This window comes from Schistosoma mansoni, chromosome 1 (assembly GCF_000237925.1).
Source record: "Schistosoma mansoni strain Puerto Rico chromosome 1, complete genome".
Classification (NCBI taxonomy): Eukaryota; Metazoa; Platyhelminthes; class Trematoda; order Strigeidida; family Schistosomatidae; genus Schistosoma; species Schistosoma mansoni.
The window spans coordinates 36,273,366-36,296,287 of NC_031495.1; the positions used below are offsets into that span (position 1 = coordinate 36,273,366).

The 22,922-nt window shown below is 39.1% G+C and overlaps 1 protein-coding gene across 1 annotated transcript; it reads left to right on the forward strand.

Moving 5' to 3' along the window:
- The first annotated feature begins 1,723 nt into the window (after positions 1-1,723).
- Positions 1,724-22,776, forward strand: Smp_068110 (putative meiotic recombination repair protein 11 (mre11)). Its single transcript, XM_018794254.1, has 6 exons — positions 1,724-1,777; positions 8,040-8,938; positions 10,152-10,538; positions 12,020-12,482; positions 15,524-15,639; positions 22,178-22,776. The coding sequence occupies exons 2-6, from the start codon at positions 8,060-8,062 to the stop codon at positions 22,655-22,657; spliced, it is 2,325 nt and encodes a 774-aa protein (XP_018648685.1). The 5' UTR covers positions 1,724-1,777; positions 8,040-8,059; the 3' UTR covers positions 22,658-22,776.
- Positions 22,777-22,922: the final 146 nt, after the last annotated feature.

Sequence of the window (22,922 nt, forward strand, 5' to 3'; positions counted from 1 at the left end):
GCTTTGTGTGTGTTGAGCAGGTAATCTCCCGCTCCAATGTGACTGTTCCACGATCTAAATAAAGACATATTCTTTGCTGGCCTGGTTTCTTCCATTAATAGGACGAGGATTACCTAAAGGCGAGAAAACATGATTGCTGTACTTATTGCTTAAACACTATATTTGGGTCGATTACTTGTAATTTAATTGGGTTGTAGGGTCAGTGAAACGTCACTGAACCCTGGCCAAATCATTCGGCAATTGGGTCACTGAATATCGAACAGATCATCAATCCTTGTCAAGGTCAAAGACAGTCAACGCACATCAATTAATCATACGCCATGGACTGGCCCACGCGGCAGTGGTTGTACTTTCGTGGTTGTACCTTAACTAATATATTCTTGTAATAACGTCCTTTGTGTTGTACAGTCTCCATAGCATCCATGGTCCCTTGTTACGTCAATGGGGGCAATCCACGTAAGGTGCTGATCGCGAGGTGTGACTTCGAAGTTAGCTTGTTCGTCACACCGTTCTCGTCTAACTTGAGTAGGCCTCCAATCATTCGATATAGATCATCAACGTTGATGTTCTACAGGGTTCTAGGTCAATCAACCGTGCTTCAATAACAGACAGGGGCGAAATTTGGGTGTAACAACCACTATAACTTTGTGACTAGGAACGTTGGAGAGTTTTATCTAGCTTATACAGGATAACGTTAAAATTAGGATGTAGGATTAGCAGTCATATTAAGGCCAGTTAAATCATCAGCAAGCGCGCTAATTTGGACTGAAATATAGCAATCATCATGAATTACATTGATAATAGAGGCTAGGTACATACCCCTGTTGTGACGTTCGGTGTCTCAAACGTGATATTGATACACTATATGCTTAGCGCTAACCTCCCAACTGATAACTTGAGCGAGAATACAAGTGAGGGAGAAAGTGTATTGGACTACTGAATTAAATGTACAAATAATCATTCATATATTTATCAGCCTATCCTCTGGAAACCGACCCATCGAAACCAGTGAAATGCGTCTGTTCTTTAGTTCACTTCTGATTGCCATCGACTTCTTGCTACTTCTGATTGACTCATTATATCGACCTCCATAGGAGCAAGTATATGACTGGTCATCAAAATGAATGCCTAGAAAATGTGGTATAAATTCAGCCTATGGTCACCACACTCCGATCAATAGATTTTATTTTGCAATAAAAGAGGGAAGATTTACTGACGTGGTGAAATTTTACTTGAAATTACTAAACACTCCCTAGTCCTTTTTCAATATTATGTGTCAGGAGTTCAGGACATTCTAGAAGAAAGGAGAGTGTCAGAACGATGAAACTTCTTGAAGATACGACGGATATTCTAGTTTAACAACTAGCTACCAGTAGCACCTTCTATAATCGAAACCCTTTTGGTCAAATGGAAACCAGAAGTCAGACAAGAAGAGGTAGGAAAGATATATTTGATACGCTATCAATATATCGAGGAACCTTTATTATAAGCTGGCTAATGAACGTAGGAGCAGTGTCCCACGCCGAGTTGAAACGTGATCTGGTACGGATGCATGACCGAAAGCCTTCAGTTAAACAAGTCCACTTAAACAACGTGGGCAGCATCCAATGTCGAACACTTAGAAAGCTATTGATTTTGGGGAATTATTTACAGCTACATTCTACATAATCGACAAATCACAAAACTTCTGTTCGTTTAAATTAACTACTTTGCAAACGCGATTATTGAAATGAAGCGTATGCGCGATTCACAGTTCGCGTTACGAACTGTTATACGGGTATTCTCACGAGTTAGACGTTCTCTTAGGATTCAGTCTTTTTTGTGTGGATTTGTTGGGTTTTCAATCGGCGCTTGTAGTATTTCCACTCATTGTTTAATTTAATCTTCTCTGCATCGTACACTACGAATTCTGTGCACCCCACCAGGTTTGTTGTTAAGTTATAATACCGAGTTTATGTAGTCATACTAATGACTTTCTGACGTCTCTACCTAAGCTGTGAAAAAATTCAACGAGCAGCAACCTGTGAGAGCGTTTTTTTGTTATAATATACTTGTACTTGTCGATCCTGTTTCTGCCTAGCACAGCCCGTTAAATCCAGAAAAGCCCTTGCTGCATGAATCATTATATTTCAAACATACTGAGTTTATATTCCAATCAAACTGACCACATCGTACCATAAAATAGGAAATAACATGTACAAGACTTAACCAAATGTGGCTGTGAGTGTGGGAGGCAGTAATTAATAGACTAGGGATAACTCAAGAAGGCTTAACCGTATAATAGTAGTCTATAGATCAAAATAAAGCTCATAATGGGGGGAACATGAGTATGAATTTTTTAGTTATTTAGCGAACTTACGACAAAAATATATGCATAAAATTGGTCCATAAATGGGTCCCAAAGTTACCATTCACTATTGTTATCGGGACATAACAGTATATAAGGCTTTTGAAATGTTAATAAACTTCTCAGGCACATCCTTCAATAGACAGTACCAGAGAACAGTCCTCTCCAACGAGTCGAAGATAGCCCTGATGTGAAGAAACACTACGATTGTTGACCTGTGATAACTATGACAGAGTTCTAACACTTGGCGGAGGGTGAAGATATGATCAATACATCGTCGACCAGAACGAAAACCAGCATGCTCCTCGCCAGTCAATCTTTCTTTGGTTTTGAGCAATCTACGAAATATGTCAGAAGCCAACCGTTTGGACACAATCGGAAGTAGACTTATTCCTCGATAGTTGTTATGAAAACGACGTGAACCCTTTTTAAAGATGGGAACAACTATCGACCCATTCCATGATGTTGGAACACTCTCTAGCTCCCAGACCTTTGCAAAAAGACGGCAGTTCCTTAACCAGAAAGTCACCACAATCTTTATAAAGAGCCGGAGGTCAGTCATGTGGGCCTGGTGATTTGTAGCGCTTTAAGAATTGGAGTTCCTTGCGGACTTCCACCTCGTTTGGTGGATCAGTCGTCACAGGCCATGGAGGGCAGAGCAGTCTGATCGATGTTGTTGGAGCAACAGGCCAGTTGAACTGTCCTTCGAAGAACTTTGCCTATCGTCCAAGACGTAGATGGATGTTAGTGATTAGCATCCTGTCATCCTAATAGATTGTTTCACTCACACCAGACTGCTTGCTGCCAGTGTCTCGGATGAGTTGAAAGAGCTTCCAGCAGTTACCAGATGCAGCTGCTGCTCCCAGGTCATTAGCACGCTCCAACCACCAGGCTTCTCCGTCCTTACGCAGGCTTTATCTAATTTCTTTACGTAACAGTCTTCGTTTGTGGTCAAACTCACGGTCACCCGGAGTAGACCGACGGCCTTCGATGAATTGTAAAGACCCTGAAGAAACCCAGTACTTATAAGCGGGACGTTTTGCGAAGCCGCAAGCGGCTTTACTCGCCATTTTCATGGCGTCATACACTTGCAACCAATGCTCATCTGTACTTTTCGGTGAGATGTTAGCTAGCCTAGAAGCTAGCTCGGTTTGATACTTAGTTGTAACAGAAGTTACAACCAACTTACTGATATCAATCCGTTTATGTCGATGAATTAGTTGGTCACTAAAAAGTAAGATTAGCGCAAAAAGGGCATGATCAGAGTCCAGATAGGTACTCCAAAAGGAGCGGCAGTCTTGTACACAACCACGCCAGCGGTAGCTAATCGCTATGTGATCTATCTGAGTTCAGGCTTGAGATGCAGAGGGAGGAGGACGCCAAGTAGCACATTGGCGATGACTGTGCCGGTAGTGTTAGCCAGATGACGAAAAGACATAGTTTCTTACACCTATTTCTTCTCACTTAGATGGACCTTTCTAATCTAACAACACTTAACCGACTGTTAATGGAGATCCAATCGATTAGTACAACACCAACGCCAGAAAAACCAGACGAGGATGCCATAGGGTCGTAGTAATAATAAATAAAAGAGATCACAGGAATATTATGCTGAAAAAGTGGAAGATATGTAGACGGTGAAACATAAATGTTCTGATTGTGAGGGATTATCGAGATTAGTCTTGTTTATTGAGGGTTCTCTACATGGGATTTACATCAGTTAGGATACTATTGAAACCCAGGTTCATCGTGCATAAATATTTCATCAATGCATACCTATAGCTCCGTAAAGGATATAAATCTGGACTTTCTCGGGCGATGCTTACTTGTGTAAAAGTAATTTGAAAGAAAGCTAGAAGCGGTCATACCGAAACGTGACATCAGTTCATAAGGTCATTGATTGTTGTTTGAGTTGTATAGCTGTATGCGGACAGTCGCTGTTACACTGAAGTGGTGGTCGGGCTTGCCTATCGTGATGAACGAATTGGTCTATACTGCCTGGAACAATCGTTCCTCAAGGTCCTACCATGCCAGGCAGGTCGGTTGAAGAGCGGTAAGATTAAAAGCAGCAAACCTAAGGTTCAAGGGAGACGTCGTACTGCTGACCGTACAGAGGTGTGACGACAGTAAGGTGTTTCCCTTAGACAACCAGCATAACAGCGATGCTGCCTTCCCACACCGAGGGATGAGGTTAGTAAAGGTCGACCCTAAAAATGCACACCTTGCCTTATCTCGTGGATATCTGCCTCTGGTAGTAAGGTCATAACAAGTACGGGGCTAACACAAAAATTACTCACAAAAAGGTCGTGTGTGACCGACCTCAAGCAGTTGTCCCTTGGGCACTGTGGTCACGCTCTCAGGTCACTGAGACCACTTCTAATCCAACTTCCTTTTCAGGTACCTCTAGAAGAACCCTTCCACAGTGTGGGCAACCGGGAAGTGATAACGGCCCTCTTATCTCTAACAGCACTCAAGATCACTGTATTCATGATCAATCTCCTTCAATTCCTATTACTCCTACCTCGACTTTCAAAACTCAACTTCCTCTTTCGGCTTCTCCTCAAGTGTCACCATGGCCAAAGATTCGAGTGCGCCAAACACTGTCCGAGGTCCACTGAAACCTCGCTTCAAACTACAAATTGGAGCCTTCAACGTACGTACTTTAAGCCAAATCGGTCAACAGGCCTCCTTAGCTAAAACCCTAGAATCTCGTACCATTGATGTATGCTGTGTCTCCAAAACACGCATACAGGATTCTAGTGTGGTCAATCGCCTGTCCTCACCTCGTCAAAACGGAGAGCCGACGAGATACACCCTCCATGTATCTGACGACTCGATGGCTAGTTCTCATGGACTTGCAGGTGTAGGCATAGCACTTAGTACGAGAGCAGAACAAGCACTATTGGAAGGAATCTCCATTAACAGTCGCCTATGTGCTGTTCGGCTAAACGGCTCCGTAAGAACTCGGAAGGATAGGGACACACGTTGTTTCCTTTTCGTCGTTTCTGCCTACGCTCCCCCTGACTGCAGCCCGGATGAGGCGAAAGCCGAATTTTATAGAAAACTCTCAGAACATCTTCGAAAAGCTAAACGCTCAGACATTGTATTCGTAGCAGGTGACTTTAATGCCCAAATAGGTAGCTTAAACCAAACAGAAAGACATTTAGGTGGGTATTTTAGTGTCCCGATTCAGCGAAAAAAGAAACCGGAATTAAGAAGTCAATTGTAAGCGAGACAATCTCGGAAAAAGATGAGACTCTTATCCGCTCTCAGCCCAGACATTTGGAACGATGGGCGGAACACTTTAGAGAACAGTTTAGCTAGCCTTCAGCTACTATATAGTTACCCACCATTCCCAAACAGTCTGAATGGAACATTGAAGTAAGTCCCTCGACTCTATTTGAAGTTCAAAAAGCTATAGCTAATCTGAAACGAGGAAGAGCAGATGGATTGGCTCCAGAGGTCTTAAAATATGATGGTCCAGTTTTAGCGACTGGGTTGACTAATATTTTAGCTAAAATCTGGGAGTTGAACGTAATCCCATCTGACTGGTCACAATCACTGATTGTCCCAATATATAAGAAGGGGTCAAAATCATCCTGCAATAACCATAGAGAGATTAGTTTGACTAATATAGCATCTAAAATACTAGCCTCAATAATTATCGGGCGCCTGACAAAGACTCGTGAACTGCAAACACGAGGAAATCAGGCTGACTTCAGATCTGGTCGTGGCTGCGTCGACCACATATTCACTATTCGTCAGGTTTTAGAGCACAGATATGCTTATCGGCGTTAGAAAATGATCGTTCTTCTTGACTTAAAAGCAGCATTTGACTCTGTAGACCGAGAGGTTCTGTGGCAGTGTCTGTGATTGAAAGGTGTACCTGAGAAGTACATAAACCTTGTGAAGGCTATTTACTCGAACACTACCAGTCATGCGAGAGCTCATGGCGAACTGTCATATGATTTTACAACATCAAGTGGTGTCCGTCAAGGCTGTCCACTATCTCCATTGTTTGTTTAACTTCATCATAGGCCTAGTGCTGGGAATAACGCTCTCGTCGACCGAATTTTCAGGAATCGGTCTCCTACCAGGAGATCCACTTGCCGACTTAGAATACGCAGACGACATAGTCCTGTTTTGTGAAAACGCTGATAAAATGCAGAGTCTTTTGGTAGCACTGAGCAACAGTGTCAGGATGTTTGGGATGAATCTCCCCCCTCTAAATGTAAGTTGTTGCTCCAGGACTGACCTGAACCATGGATAGGGAGTGAAGTAGTCGAACGCGTCGACAACTTAATTGTGTGAGAGCTATGATGCCGCCCGGGTGCCCAGACCGAAACAGGTGGTTTTCTTAGGTGGCCACACTCCTAGCCTTTGACGTGGAGGTCTGACTCACAAGGCAGCGAAGCATCGTTTTGAGATGCAGTCCCATGGTAGCCGGTGACCAATACTTGGTTCATACGCCATTAGTTCCCTCAGGATACTGGAGCCCATGTGCACCATTGGTTTGGAATCATTGTTTTCCAACTCCCTTAGGTGGACTCACCGTGTCCCCCCGCCTAGTTAAAGCTCCGGACATTCGCTTTTCGTCCTTTCAATTTCGTAAGCAACCAGCTCGCCGCGAGAAGGTAGTGAGTAGATTTTTCTGGCAGAGACTGCATACTCGTGGCCATGTGAGAGCTTTTTGAGGGGGCCCTCCCCACTCTCGCCCGTATCAGGGCATTTGGGGGAAAATAGTATTACTTGCGACTATATGAACTACTCGTGTTTGAATGGTACTAAGAATGCACAAATCAGGTTCATAAGATTTGCATGTGAGTCAAAAGTCTAAATATTTCCAAGTTAGTGTTAATGCAACTTGTAAAAGAGGTAGCGATTTATTTATAACTCGTTTTTAAGGCGCTGTAAAAATTTTATTCAGTCTTTATGGTTGCTTATTCGGGGACTACAAATGGACGTAAAATAATAGTAGATTTAGTTTCATGAATGGTTATCAGTTGCCCAAATTGTATTATTTCATATCAGTTATTCATCATCCCATCCACTTTGATAACCAATCCACCTGAAATCAAATTCGTAACCAATAGCACTTATAAATTATATGTACGGAAAAAGAACAGTTGCTGATCGTTTGTTATTACAATATGGGCTCGCAATATTCAGATAAGGCACAAATTCGAGCTCCTGACCTCACGTACTCATGCAAGTCACTTCTTCATGGAATAAAACCTGCTGGTTTTTACACTTATATTTATTGTAGAATGAATTTGATCATGTTATCCACTATCATGTAAAGAACCATAGGCCCCTATGCTAGTCTCCGTAGTGATACAAAACAATGGTTATTGGATTCTACTAAATAACTGAACTAGATCACTTTTCATTCTCTATTGAATCTGTTTTTATGTCTATTGCTTTTAGTTCCCTGGTAATTTCGTGTCCTCGTCCTAGGTTGTTCTCACAGTTCTCTTCCTTCCGTTGATTCTTCTTACTATTGGGAAGTTATACAACCTAATATTATACATTGTTCTGTGGAATGTACGTTTTCATGTTTCCGACACGAAACATCATCACATCACATTAAAAAACGATATTAATGAATGCTCTGACCACTTAGTAGTAAATGTGTATGATTTATTTTATGGCCAGTTGATTTAATTTATATATATCATAATTTGTCTTTCAGATTTTAACTTGGTTATATAAATGCCAAATGTTGGTGGTAATGAAAATGTACTCCGTGTGCTAGTGTCTACAGATAATCATGTAGGATATGCCGAAAAAGATGGTTTAAGGGGTCAAGACTCTTTTCGAACATTTGAGGAGATTCTACGTCTGGCAGTTTCACACAATGTGGATTTTATCTTATTTGCAGGCGACATTTTTCATGAAAGTCGACCTTCTATGAGGTCTTTACATGAAGTAATGCGTTTACTTCGTATATATTGTTTGGGAAGTAAACCAGTTCAATTTGAACTTCTTAGTGAAGCCAAGACTATATTTGCTAATACAGCGTTTCATACTGCAAATTATTTAGATGGTAATCTAAATGTTGGAATTCCCGTGTTTACCATTCATGGAAATCACGATGATCCTTCAGGTCCTGGTGGCTTATGTGCAGCTGATTTACTGCATACCGCTGGTTTGATAAATCTGTTTGGGAAGTTCTCTTCAGTAGAACGGATCGATTTGACCCCCGTTCTGCTACGCAAGGGAAATACTCGTGTGGCCTTATATGGCCTTGGATCTGTTCGAGAAGAGAGGCTTCATCGTTTGTTTTTAAATAATAGTGTCACTTTTTACCGTCCTACTGAGTGTGTAGATGACTGGTTTTCAGTTTGCACAGTTCACCAAAATCGTGTTCATCACGGCCCTACAAGTTATTTGCCTGAAAACTTCCTCCCAGATTTTCTTGACCTCATTATTTGGGGCCATGAACATGAATGTCGTGTAGAACCAGAATGGAACTCTTCTAAAAACTTTTATGTTGTTCAGCCAGGGAGTTCTGTAGCTACTGCTCTATCTGAAGGTGAGGCACAAGATAAAGCTGTTGCATTATTGGAAATCAGAGAAAAAGAGTTTAAGGTTGGTTCTGATTTCCACATATAAGTTGGATATCTTTATTTTTTTTGAACTGTCCGTTATGTAGTGTGTACTAATTCAACAAAAATGACTGAATTATGTATTTCTTGAATTAGGCCAAATGATCCGTTCTAGGCATGAATTATGTTACGTGCTAGTTCTAAATTTTGACATCTCTCTTCTCAATCGTTTGTGTATTTACGCTCGTCCGACTTGATAATTCTTATTATTTGTGATAAAGTGGTTGATGTTTTGGTTGAAATTTTCTTTATTTCTAAAACAACGCATTTTAAAACTTTTTACATTGTATTAGCATTGGAAGCAGTTTTTAAGGATTACAATTATCTGTACAATCAATCGTAGTTTATTATGAGCCAGCTGTTCATCAATCTGCTAATCAACCTCAATATAACTTCATTTTTTGGTCAGCTTCATCTGATCATTCCACACTAACAGTGAGGACAAGTAAAAAAGTTGTCCGAATTATAATGTGCAGTTAGGAATATCCTTGTTCTAATAGGAAGGTATAAATGAATCCCAAAATAATGGCTGTTAAATGTCTTGGCATTTTTTTTGTTATCAAGTCAATATGAATTGCTTAACTCTTTCTACCAGAATCAACGCAAATATTTCAAATGCAAGTTTGAATGTGCTCAGGTCAATAAATTATTCTCATCACATAGGGAAATCGGTATACGCTGAAAGTTGATATAGTAGTTTTCTATTTTATTACTGAATAGATAGATCGGGATTGCTTACTATCAAGTTTTTTCCTCTCATCCCATCCTTTGTTATCTTGCAAGATTTTGATGTGGGTAATAAAACTCATTACTTCCTCTAAAAAAAATCCCAATATTTTCATATCCTTTATTCAAAAACTGAAGTATTTTTCTGATACTATGCAGTATGGTAGCAGGCGAAGTTGAATTTTATTTGGCTTATATGGTTTTCCGTTTATTTCTATCGTAACAAATCGCCACCATAAAAGTATGAGTTTTTTGATTTAAAAGTTTCTGGAAATCAAGAATTGTTACGTTTTATTACTTTTCACCCTATTAATCAGTGGATGAAAATTTACGATAGATCCATGCTAAGAAAATTAGGCATTTGCATATAGCTAAATAAAAAAATAAATCACCGTATTAGTGCGCCACAGTTGAAATGTATATCATAGTATTGTTATTTTTCTATAGCCGTGCACCTCTTTTACTTTTAGGTCACACGTCTACCTTTACGTACTGTCAGACCATTTTTATTTAAGGATCTAATTCTACAGGATTATGTGCCAAAGCTGGATCCAAATGCATTTGATGTTGTCAGGCGAATCGAGTCAATATGTGACAAGCTTATTGAATCAGAAATAAGCAAGGCTGTAACTTTTTCATCTGAAGCTTTAGCAAGTGAACTGAACGTTGATGCAAGTAAATCAACCAGTGCTGCAGAATATGAATGCAATGAAAATATCAAAATCACATCAACTCAACGACTACTTCCCCCAGTTGAACCACTTATACGATTACGCGTAGACTTAAGCGGTGGATTCGAATCATTCAGTGGACTTAGATTTGGTCAAAAATTTGTTGGTCGTGTGGCCAACCCTAAAGTAAGAATTCGGTATTTGATAGTCTCACACTTTAAGCTTTAAAGTTGATGGCATTTTTTTCCGTGAAGGCCAATCCACAAGTTAGTTTAATTCTACAAATATTTGACTTAGCCTTTTGACAGTTGATTTAGTACTGTGACATATTTTTGCTTAGTGCGTCTTACTCTATATTATCAAGTGAAAATATTTTATTCTGTAGGATATCACACAAACATAACTGAAAATGATTGTACATGCCAGGATGTTTGAGATTCGTTTCTCCCCCTCTAAATGTAAGTTGTTACGCCAGGACTGTCCTGCGTTAACACCTGAACCATGGATAGGGAGTGAAGTAGTCGAACGCGTCGACAACTTCACTTATCTTGGAAGTCTGATCAGCCCTAATGAGTTAGTGTCTGACGAAATCTCTGCACGGATTCAAAAAGCCCGTTTGGCTTTTTCCAACTTACTTCACCTATGGTGAAGGCGAGATATCCATTTATCAATTAAGGAAGGAGTATACTGCACAGCAGTTCGCTCCGTTCTACTTTACAGCTGCGAAATTTGGCCATTTAGATTAGAAGATATTTGTAAGTTACTAGTATTTGACCACAGATGTCTTAGAAATATTGCTTGCGTCTGCTGCGATCACCGGGTAGGTAACAGTGAGGTTAGACACAGGGTATTAGGGAATGATGGTGAATCAGTTGATGAGGTTGTGAATCTTCATCAACTGAGATGGTTGGGCCACGTGTTACGTATGCCTGAACACCAATTACCACGACGCGCAATGCTGAATAGTGTTGGAGATGGTTGGAAGAGAGTTAGGGGCGGCCAAACCATAACGTGGCATCAGTGCTTGAAGTCACTAACTTCTAGTCTTAGCCATGTTGGTAGATGCAGACTACTTGGTTGGGGTCCGCGAGACTAGTGGTTGGAGACTCTGTGTTACATGGCTCAGTATAGATCACAATGGTGTAGGTGTATGTACTCTTTGTCTTCCCTTAAACTGAGATAAAAACTCTATACCTTTCTTTCTACGAACTAATTTTATCCCCCCCCGTATCATATCCTTATATGCAATCTTCGTTGATATGTATTACTATCATTGAAGTTTTTACTTCTATGAATTCGGTGTTAATCTTGTTGTGCTTATGAGGTGTGACAACTTGAACCGATGCTTGTATGTGCCTGGTCCTACGTTATAACTGACCGACCGAAGTTCCTTTAAATATCAACAAAATACCAAAAAAGTATAAATAAAAAAAGCAGCAACATGATGCGAATTTACTGCTTCTGTTTGGAGACAGATTATATCTAGGGCAGTCACGCTGTACATACACTCATCTAAATTTAAGAGCGTCTGCTTGATCTAGATTGCTAGAAACGCTTCTGATACAACAGTTTTTGAGAAAAATATTTGCCTAATCAATAGTAGTTAAAATATTCATGAGAATGATGTTTGAGTAAACTCTACTTCCCGTTTTCTGTTAATTGTAAAGGATTTAATTGTTTTTAATCGAAATCGTGAAAAATTGGCTGCTGCGCAAGCAAATCGCGCTTTAAAATCTGGTCTACAGAACAGTACGATTTGCAGTGATCCAGATGAAATGGAAGTTGAAAGTAAAAAAGTTGGATTAAATTCTGCTGAAGTTGAAGAGCTTGTACGTCATTATCTACTACAAATGGTTGAGAGTAAAGGACAAAAACCATCAGAAGAGTTAACCTGTGGGTTGAGCTTATTCACTACAAGTGAACTTGAACGTGGACTCAGACGATATGTAGATCGGGGTATTTCCGATGCTATAAATCACATCTCATCATCTATTTTGAACAAAGCCATTCGACATCTTAGAATGCGTAAAGCTCCAGAAGAACGTATTGTCACTGATATTTTGTCATTTTGCTATACTCGAAGCACTAATTCTACACAAAATGAGGACAGTGATAAAGAAGAAAACGAAGGTCAGTGTGTTGAATTGGTTTAGGAACATAATCACCACGTATCTCATGTTTGTTAATTTTTTATAACTAGTTGATTTTATATGATTTCTATTTCACCATATGATGTGAAATTCTAACCAAGTTAAACATAGGAAATCTGGATAAAACCCAAGATTAACAAATAGTTCAGCTGTTGCTGCATTATTAATTATGTTTTTTATCAGTCAGTCAGGCATCTACAATGTAAAACCAGGCTGGTTGCTTTGTAGTCAAGTACAATTGAATGTTTCATACCACATATATTACTTATGGGATTTGCTAATACCATTTGAGTTACAGTAGGTTAAACCGAGTTCGAACATGTAATCTAGTAGTTGAAGACCAAGTGATTGAACGAATAATTTACTGCCTTTATTTACCCCAATTGCTTAAACTCTAAGATCAAAGTTCCTTAACCGTAGGTTAATAGTCAATTACTCAAATAGACCAACAAAAATTTAGTAGAAACAGTCTTATTTATATTAAAGACCTGTGTCTCCCGGTAAAAGTTCAGCTCCTGGAGATTTAGATGATAAAAGTGTTATCTCTAAAAACATGTCAACGACAAAGTTAAATAAGAATGGGGAGAGTGGACAGCCCTGACGAACACCATTGAGGTAATCAATTCTGGTGACAGTTCGCCATAGGCTCTAACTCGACCAGTTGTGTTCGAGTAGAGAGCCTTTATAAGGTTAATGTACTTCTTTGGTACTCCTTTCAGTGACAAACTGCTACAGAACCTCACGATCAACGGAGTCAAATGCCGCCTTAAGGTCAAGAAGTACTATTATTGTGGGGCGTCTGAATGTGTGTTTGTGTTCCAGGACGTGACGTAGAGTGAATATCTGGTCTATACAACCACGTCCAGGTCGGAAACCAGCCTAGTCTTCTCTAGTCTGCTCTTCACGAGTTTTGGTTGGGCGTTGAAGTATTATTGAAGCTAATATTTTAAACACTATATTAGTCAAATTGATTCCTCTGTGATTGTCACAAGAGGACTTTTGTCCTTTCTTATAAACTGGCACAATCAGTGATTGGGACCAGTCAGATAGAATTACGCCTAGTTCCCAGATTCTACCTAAGACCTCAGTCAATCTCGCCGCTAGTACTGGACCTCCATCCTTAAAAATCTCAGGTGTAAACCTGTCAGGGCCTGCTGCTCTCCCACGCTTCAGATTTCCTATAGCTTCTTCAACCTCGTTAACAGTTAAAGGACTTACACTAACTTCCCATTCAAGTCGACTGGGGATCGTGGGAAACCGAAGTGTGACTGAAGACCAGTTGAGCTGATCCCTAAAGTGTTCTGCCCATCGATCCAATCTCCTAGATTGAGAATGAATAATATGTCTATCTATTCCCGAGATAGTTTCGCTGACAGTTGGGTTCCTAATACCGGTTTCTTTAACAAGTCTGAACAGTTGTCTGCTGTTGACTACTGCCACTGCCTTTTCCAACTCTCTTGCTTTCGCTACCCACCACTGCTCGCGATCATTGCGTAGACTTTTTGTTAACCCGCGAACTATTTTTATTCCTCTGTATCATATCCTTATATGCAATATTCGTTGATATGTATTACTATCATTGAAGTTTTTACTTCTATGAATTCGGTGTTAATCTTATGCTAATGAAGTGTGGCAACTTGGACCGATGCATATACGTGCTTAGTCCTACGTTGTAGACTAATTTACTGACTGTGGGCAACTGGGAAGTGGAAACTGCCCTCACACCTTTCACAACAGTCAAAACCATAAAAGTGTTTTTCATGGATATCAATTGACTAATTCGGTCGATTAAAATTTACGTCGAGTAAAGCATCTATCAGTTGTACAAACATACTTAAACAGTATACTGAAGTCAGGTTTATCTCAATACAATGTTGTTTCAATTCTGAAATGAGTAGAAAACGTATTCATCAGGTGATTGCATCCGATGGTATTGCATCTCCTGAGGTATATGTTTTATTTCCAAAGCTTTTATCATTCCAGATAGCATCATTTTAATTTGAAGTGAACTTTTGAAACTTCACTACAAATTTTCAATACATATTTGTATGACTTTGATCATGATTGTTTCTGTTTAAATGATTTGATATCTTCCCGTTCATCGTTTGTTTTAGTTAGCTAGTTTCTGTCCATGTAATTAATTGATCTTTTTTCTAATTGGGTAGTATATTGTGCGTACGTCGTTTAGTTTTTTGGTCATCAACTGACTACAACATCAAGCCCTTAAAAGTTCTTTATCACGCTTATTCTAATCGATAATTAGTCTATGCATAAATGATCCCATTGATATTTAGTCAGTCTGACAGTCAAAATAAAAACATGTTGAAACACATAGATTCATGGGATTGCGTCTTTGTGTATTATTAGAGGGATTCCTCATTTCTGAGTGCTGTATTCAAGATATTGTGATACCAACTTGGTGGTGGCGGACGGAACGTAGACAGCAATGCAATAAAACAGGACGAAGCTAAGCTACTCCTCCGCGCCCCAGCCCTGCTAACTAGAGGAAGAGGACCAGAGTTAGCAGAGAAAATATATAATTCCGCAAACAACCCGTAAGAACGGATCACTAGCACTCAACTCATGTGTAATATATATAATACAAAAATGTCTTTGAAGAGCGTCACAAAGTAGCATACTTGAAGAGAAAACGGACTAATGACATTTAAGGTTCTTCCATGTGGGAAACAAACTGAAAGTAATAATGGGCGCTTTTGATACGAAAGTGAGGAATTTAAATCCCAACAATTAAATTACAAAAACAATAAGTTTACCTAGTGATTTCTGGGGATGTAGCATCCCCAATACTGAGTAGTTAAGACATTAAAATTTTGGGAAGCTATAATATCGAAGGGTATTTCGATTATGTTTAAAGTAAAAATCAGTGGCCGTCGGTGAATGTTTTCCAATGCCACTTTAATTTTTGATCGTATGTTATTGATCATTTCTGTATGTAGCAGTTCAAATTCGTAGGCCATCCGAATTCAAACATATATTTGTGTTTTTCAAAATATATTTCAGATAAGTATAGCCCAATAAAGCCATACAGTAATCCAAAAGTCGAAACTTGTGCAAATACTAAACCAACGAGATTACAGGAATTAGAGTGGAGTCTCGAGGAAGAAGAAGCTGAACAAGTAAGTTACGTGACTCAGTTTTATGTGTTGTTGATTTCGGATACTGAGGCATGGGAATGACAAAATATAACATGTAAGGAGTAACAAAAATAAAAGGGAAACCTAAGAATCTCAGAAAATTCATTTAAAACTTCAGTTTTTTCCTCAACAATTCGCATGGATAACTTCACAAAACGGTCATCACACAGTTGATTCTTAGGTGTTAAGTACTTATTGAAGTCTATCGATCAGCAAATCACAGGTTCGTCACTAGTTCAAGCTATAAAACAATTGTATGTTAAATTCAATTCGAGGTGCTTAAAAGCAGTTTTATTGATGGTTGTGCTGCCAACAAACTCATATCTAGGACTTTATAATTATTAAGTCATCGTTATATTTTAATTTAAACTTTTATCACATTTATGAAATAGAATTAGTTTCAAACTATGCAATGATCGTTTTTCAATTTAGAAGCAGTTGACACTAAATTTGTTAATTTAGTCATCATGAAATAAACGCATTCTTGTCATGGTGTCATTGTGTTTATTTTAATTAAACTAGAATGAATGCCCTAGTACGGCCGAGAGTGGGGAGGGCCTACTCTTTTTCTCAAAATGCTCTCACACGGCCACGCGTATACAGCCTCTGTCAGGGAAGTCCTACTCATTGCCTTCTCTTGGAGAAGGTGTTGTTTACGAAATTGAGAGGACGAAAAGCGAATGTCCGGAGCTTTAACCAGGCCGGGGGACACGGTGAGTCCACCTAAGGGAGTTGAAAAACCCTGATTCCAAACCAATGGTGCACATGAGCTCCAGTATCCTGAGGGGAAAAATGGCGTATGAACCAAGTATTGGTCACCGGCTACCATGGGACTGCACCTCCTCACAATGCTCCACTGCTTTGTGGATCAGACCTTTAGGTCGAATGCTCCGGGTGTGGCCCCTTGAGAAAACCACCTGTTTCGGTCTGGGCATCCGGGCAGTACCATAGCCCTTACACAATTAAGTAAAATGACAATTTTGTGTGGCGCATATACATCTGGTGCCCTCTTGTACCAATATTTATGTATCCAAATAAATAAAATTAGATGAATGCAACTTAGTGGTTATGATGAAGTTAACGAACCAGTCTGTAAAGTATGTTGATTTCCTAGGTACTAGTGTTTCTAATAGACTAGGCGATTCTTAGTGAGTTAGTAATGACTAGGTCACTCAGTCGTAGGAAACACGGACCGCGGGACATGTGTATATAGCTTCGGGTTGACACAGAGCATCAGCCTAGCGACATGAAACTATCAAGTTAAATACAAGAGTAGTGGAAGTAGTAACAGTACTAATAGTAGAAGATTAATCATAAAAAATAAGATTCCAGCCTACTCCTACAACAACAATCATCGTTGCGGTGGTGAAATATCATTCCAAAAAAATCCAGGCTCTAGAAACCGTTGAACATATCTCAAACTACTTATTGTTATTAAGTAGGACGTCACACTAAAGAACAAAGTGGTTTGGAAGTACAAAACAGGTTAATTTTTCACACCATTGAGTTCTAGGTATTCTTAATACATAAATGTGATTTGGCTGTTATTCTTTATAACCATCTTTGTGAAAGCTATCTGTTAAAAATGTGCAGTATTTTACAAACATCTCTGCAAATTATTATTGAACATGAACTGAAGATTTTAAACGGGGAAAATGATTTTCAGATTAACAAGAGACAGTTTGAATTGAAAACTAGGTAATGTCTGTTTCTAGTGGTTTAGTTGCATTGTCTACACCTCATGAAGCCTTGTTCAATCCTCCTACTGTGTTTATTATAGTTTTCTATTCTAATTGATATATAAACTGAGATAAGTGTGCACACGCATCAGGTATTTATTAAAATACTTTTGTGAATAATATTACACTGGCAAAAGATATTGCTTACAAATTAAAATAAATATCCCTCACACATAATGCATTTGCTATGAGGTGAAATATTTATGCTTTCTTTGATCTCTGAGTGGTCATAATGGTTACGTAGATTTTTAAGAGCTGTTTCGTAGTACTGGTTTTTACAAAGCAAAAACTTAGTGTCTAGGTTTTTCGGCGGGGACATTGGAATTAAGCAACCGGACCACAACTTAATATTTGGTATCTGACTTCAGATAATCTCAGTCATAGTTTATCCGTTCTTCCATTTTTACTCCCGTTTATATATATATATATATAAATTGTGGGGTTTAGTATTAACCGAACTAATTGTTGAAATCATTCCATAAACCAGCTAATAATTCTATCGCAGCATCTAACTACCAGAATGGGAACCAAGAGCACACAATTATGGTAGCTGTTGAGTTTAAACGAAGGTTGTAGGAATGTACAAAACTGTAAATAACTGTTACAAGGGTTAAAAGTAATTACAACCATAGGTAAAGTAAATGTTATTAGTTCATGTGAATACTTTAGAATATTAAGCAACGGTTAACGGATGTTATTCCATATGTTCAAGAAATGTTACGGATGAAACTGGTTATTGAATATTTACAAGTAGTCAGTCAGTCGCGTAGTACCTGGTACGCATGTACATCAGCACAACTTTCCATACTCCATTTGAACAACGAAATGAAATTGTTAGGTCGAATCCTAGAGTAGTAGAGATAGTAACAGTATGAGTGATAATAGGAAGGATTAGGTATCAAAAATACAACTCTAGAAAGTATAAATCAATGAAATGAAGAATTATGAGGAGAGAATGCACTTGCGCCGTTGCGAACAATTCTGACTTATATCACCAGAAGCCTCCAAATATTGTTTACAATAATTACGCGGACCCCAGCCAGATAGTCTACACTTGTTAACACGGTTTACTCTGATTGTCAGTGAACTCATGAAATAGTGTTATTTTTTTAGTTTGGCCACCCTTAGCTTTTTTCCACTTCACTCCTATACCGGAAAACATCACCCATGAAGGTACGTGGTAGTTGGGCATACGTAACTTATGTCTCAACCACCGCAGTCGATGGAGATTTACTATCCCATCAATCGACTGTCCATCCTTCCCTATGACCCTGTTCTTAATCCAGGGATTGCTTACCAGGTCGTCAAAATATATACGAGCATTACTTCGAAGATGCCTATGATCGAATAATAGTAGCCTCCTCTATTGATAGTCTCCATGTTTCACACCCATTAACTCATCCTTTGGTTGATAAACGAATGTTTCACCTACGCCACAGGTCGGTAAAAGCCAATTGAGCTTTCTGAATCTGCACTGAGATTTCGACAGACACCAGGCTACGAGGACTGATGATACTCCCAAGATAAGTGAGATGGTCGATACGTTCGAAACCAGTCAGTCAGTCAGCTACAACGTAGGACCAGGCACATATATGCATCGGTCCAAGTCGCCACACTTCATTAACACAAGAAGACGAACACCAAATTCATAGTAGTTAATTTAATGGTGGTAATATATAAAAGAAAGATTGTATTTCAGGATATGGTAAAGGAAGACAGAAAGATATAAAGCAATTTCAATCTCATAGTTTGAGGGAAGACAAAAAGTACATACACCTACACCATTGTGATCTATACTGAGCCATGTAACACAGAGTCTCCAACCACTAGTCTCGCGGACCCCAACCAAGTAGTCTGCATCTACCAACATGGCTAAGACTAGAAGTTAGTGACTTCAAGCACTGATGCCACGTTATGGTTTGGCCGCCCCTAACTCTTTCAACCATCGTCAATACTAGTCAACATAGCACGTCGTGGTAATCGGTGTTTAGGCATACGTAACACGTGGCCCAACCATCTCAGTTGATGAAGATTCACAACCTCATCAACTGATTCACCATCATTCCCTAATACCCTGTGTCTAACCTCACTGTTACCTACCCGGTGATCGCAGCAAACGCAAGCAATATTTCTAAGACATCTGTGGTCAAATACTAGTAACTTACAAATATCTTCTAATCTAAATGGCCAAATTTCGCAGCTGTAAAGTAGAACGGAGCGAACTGCTGTGCAGTATACTTCTTCCTTAATTGATAAATGGATATCTCGCCTTCACTATATGTTACGTCCTCGATCTGTCTACCCACTTTCGTGCCGAGTATAACTTGTCTAATGTAGATTAAGACCTTGACGCGATAGGCTGTCTGGCTTAACCTTGAGGCTAGTATGCGTGAGTTCGATGTGGGTGTAGAGAGACGAGATAGTGGACAGCCTTGCCGGACACCACTTGATGTTGTAAAATCATATGACAGTTCGCCATGAGCTCTCGCATGACTGGTAGTGTTCGAGTAAATAGCCTTCACAAGGTTTATGTACTTCTCAGGTACACCTTTCAATCACAGACACTGCCACAGAACCTCTCGGTCTACAGAGTCAAATGCTGCTTTTAAGTCAAGAAGAACGATCATTTTCTAACGCCGATAAGCATATCTGTGCTCTAAAACCTGACGAATAGTGAATATGTGGTCGACGCAGCCACGACCAGATCTGAAGTCAGCCTGATTTCCTCGTGTTTGCAGTTCACGAGTCTTAGTTAGGCGCCCGATAATTATTGAGGCTAGTATTTTAGATGCTATATTAGTCAAACTAATCTCTCTATGGTTATTGCAGGATGATTTTGACCCCTTCTTATATATTGGGACAATCAGTGATTGTGACCAGTCAGATGGGATTACGTTCAACTCCCAGATTTTAGCTAAAATATTAGTCAACCCAGTCGCTAAAACTGGACCATCATATTTTAAGACCTCTGGAGCCAATCCATCTGCTCTTCCTCGTTTCAGATTAGCTATAGCTTTTTGAACTTCAAATAGAGTCGAGGGACTTACTTCAATGTTCCATTCAGACTGTTTGGGAATGGTGGGTAACTATATAGTAGCTGAAGGCTAGCTAAACTGTTCTCTAAAGTGTTCCGCCCATCGTTCCAAATGTCTGGGCTGAGAGCGGATAAGAGTCTCATCTTTTTCCGAGATTGTCTCGCTTACAATTGACTTCTTAATTCCGGTTTCTTTTTTCGCTGAATCGGGACACTAAAATACCCACCTAAATGTCTTTCTGTTTGGTTTAAGCTACCTATTTGGGCATTAAAGTCACCTGCTACGAATACAATGTCTGAGCGTTTAGCTTTTTGAAGATGTTCAGGGAGCTTTCTGTCTGAAGAGTTGTCTGGTGTTGCCTACAGCCGCTTTATTTTCCATTTCCTTTGCTTTCGTTGTCCACGATAGTTCCGTAGACATTCAAATACTTCACCCCCTATCATTGATTGAGTCGCCAACACAAACCAATCCTGTATCAACATTTGGCTTTTGAAGGGAGAGATCCGCATCCCAAATATGCTTGGATCAGAAGACTACATTCTGTCAACGTCTTTACTAAACAGAAAACATTATTTGCATATTGTATGTCAACAAGTGAATCTCCTGATAGAACAACCACTGAAAAGTCGGACGAAGAGGATGCTATCTCTAAAAGCATGTCTACGAGAGAGTAAAGTAAGACTGGGAAAGCGGACAACCCTAACGAACATCATTTGAGGTAACCAATTCCGATGACAGTTCGTTATAAGCCCTGACTTCTTTAGTAGTGTTTGATAAAAGGTCTCGCACGAGGTTAATCACCTCTTCGGTACGCATTTCAATGACAAACTGCTACAGAACCTCACGGTCAACTGAGTCGAGCCACGCGTTAATGTCAAGGATTGAAACTTATCGATCGTCGAAAAGCGTGTCTGTGTTCTAGAACCTGCCGAAGTGTCAATATTTGGTCTATAGATCCGCATCCGGGGTCGAAATCAGCCTGGTTTTTTCGAGTAAGTATAAAGCGATGCACAAAAAATGTGAAGAGATTGCAAATGAACTTAACATTTGATGAGAGACAATACAAATCTGTTTTTTCATAATGTGAAGCTTTGCAGGAATGTGAGGTCTCTTCCGTGCGAGACCATTTAACAAATTTTTGGATCTGTTTGTTTATGTCTTTCAACCAGGTCCTCATTAAAATAGAAAAGTGTAGGTTTGGAAAAAAATCTTGACTTATGTCAGTTTGAGTAGATTATTTTATTTGCACAGTTAATACGTGTGTCAGTATTTTGTTATTGGCTACCAGTAGAACCTAATACGCTTGTTTTTAAAATGTCAAAAGCATCAGCTAAATAAAATAGCATTTTGGTGAAGATAAAAGAAATTAACACAAAATTGTAGTCTCATCATGTATACTAACTTAATAATCCCCTTATTACGCCGTAATACTTATTCACTATTTTACAAGCTCACTGAAAAGAGATACTTTCGCTGAATGTCATATTTTTTAGGTTATGATGGGAATATAATTAATTAATAATCAGATAGTGAGGTAACCTAGGCAGGACGATTCATGTTGCTTTGTAAAACACCATAAATGAACGAAAGTAAGTAAAATACGAACCGAATCAATCTGAAATTGCCTATGGGTTAAATAAACACTAATATTATGCTATTACTAAGTACAATTACTGCGCTAATGTTAAATTAATTTGCTTTTCCTAATACGTAAAACTAGTATCCTACCTACACTTCTAATTCCAGGTACCAATACACAATAATTTAACCCCAGAAAAGGTCCGAGTAAACAAAGTCAGTGGTAAAGCAACGTTACAAACAAAACAATCATTCAATAAAAAGTCAGTGCCAAGCTGTCAACTTATACTACAAACAAAAGATGATTTTGGATTTGATTCTGACAAGGACGAGGCGACAACACTAGCGGACATGGTTGAAGATGTTTCCACCGACGACGACACAAGTTCTTCACTAAATGAAGGTAAATTTGCCAAGCAAAATTATATAGGAAGAAATCCAGTCAGTCCACCGAATGATGCATTACCAAAAACTAATCGAAGTGGGCGCGGACGAGGCGTACGGACTGATCTAACTTCTGGTGGTTCATCCAGAGGTAGAGGAAATAAGCGTAGAGTTGGTCCTAAGCCAGGATCACAACAGACAAATAATGATGGTGATGATCGTCTTGATTTCGATTTTCGTCGAAAGCGTAGAAAAGTTGAATGAGATTTGATTTATATAGTTTACTTTCAAACTTATCGCCAGTCATATTCCTTTATTTTTGTTTCAATATTATGACTGATTATTTTCTCATTAGTATTATTAAAGAGATTTTTGTGGATTTGAATTTCTTCATTTGTACTTTATGAAAATCGTTCATTAGTAATAAGCAGTTTGGTTTAGATTGATCCAAATAGGTTAGTAATACAACCAAGGACTTATAACTAGTTTTATTATTACTAAAAATGAACAAGTATAATCCATTTCGTTC

Bases quoted from the DNA above. Each gene is read 5' to 3' on its own strand.
- Smp_068110 (XM_018794254.1), top strand. From the start codon at position 8,060: ATGCCAAATGTTGGTGGTAATGAAAATGTACTCCGTGTGCTAGTGTCT. The intron at 10,539-12,019 runs GTAAGAATTCGG...TTAATTGTAAAG, and splicing joins GTCGTGTGGCCAACCCTAAA to GATTTAATTGTTTTTAATCG. The intron at 15,640-22,177 runs GTAAGTTACGTG...TTCTAATTCCAG, and splicing joins AGGAAGAAGAAGCTGAACAA to GTACCAATACACAATAATTT.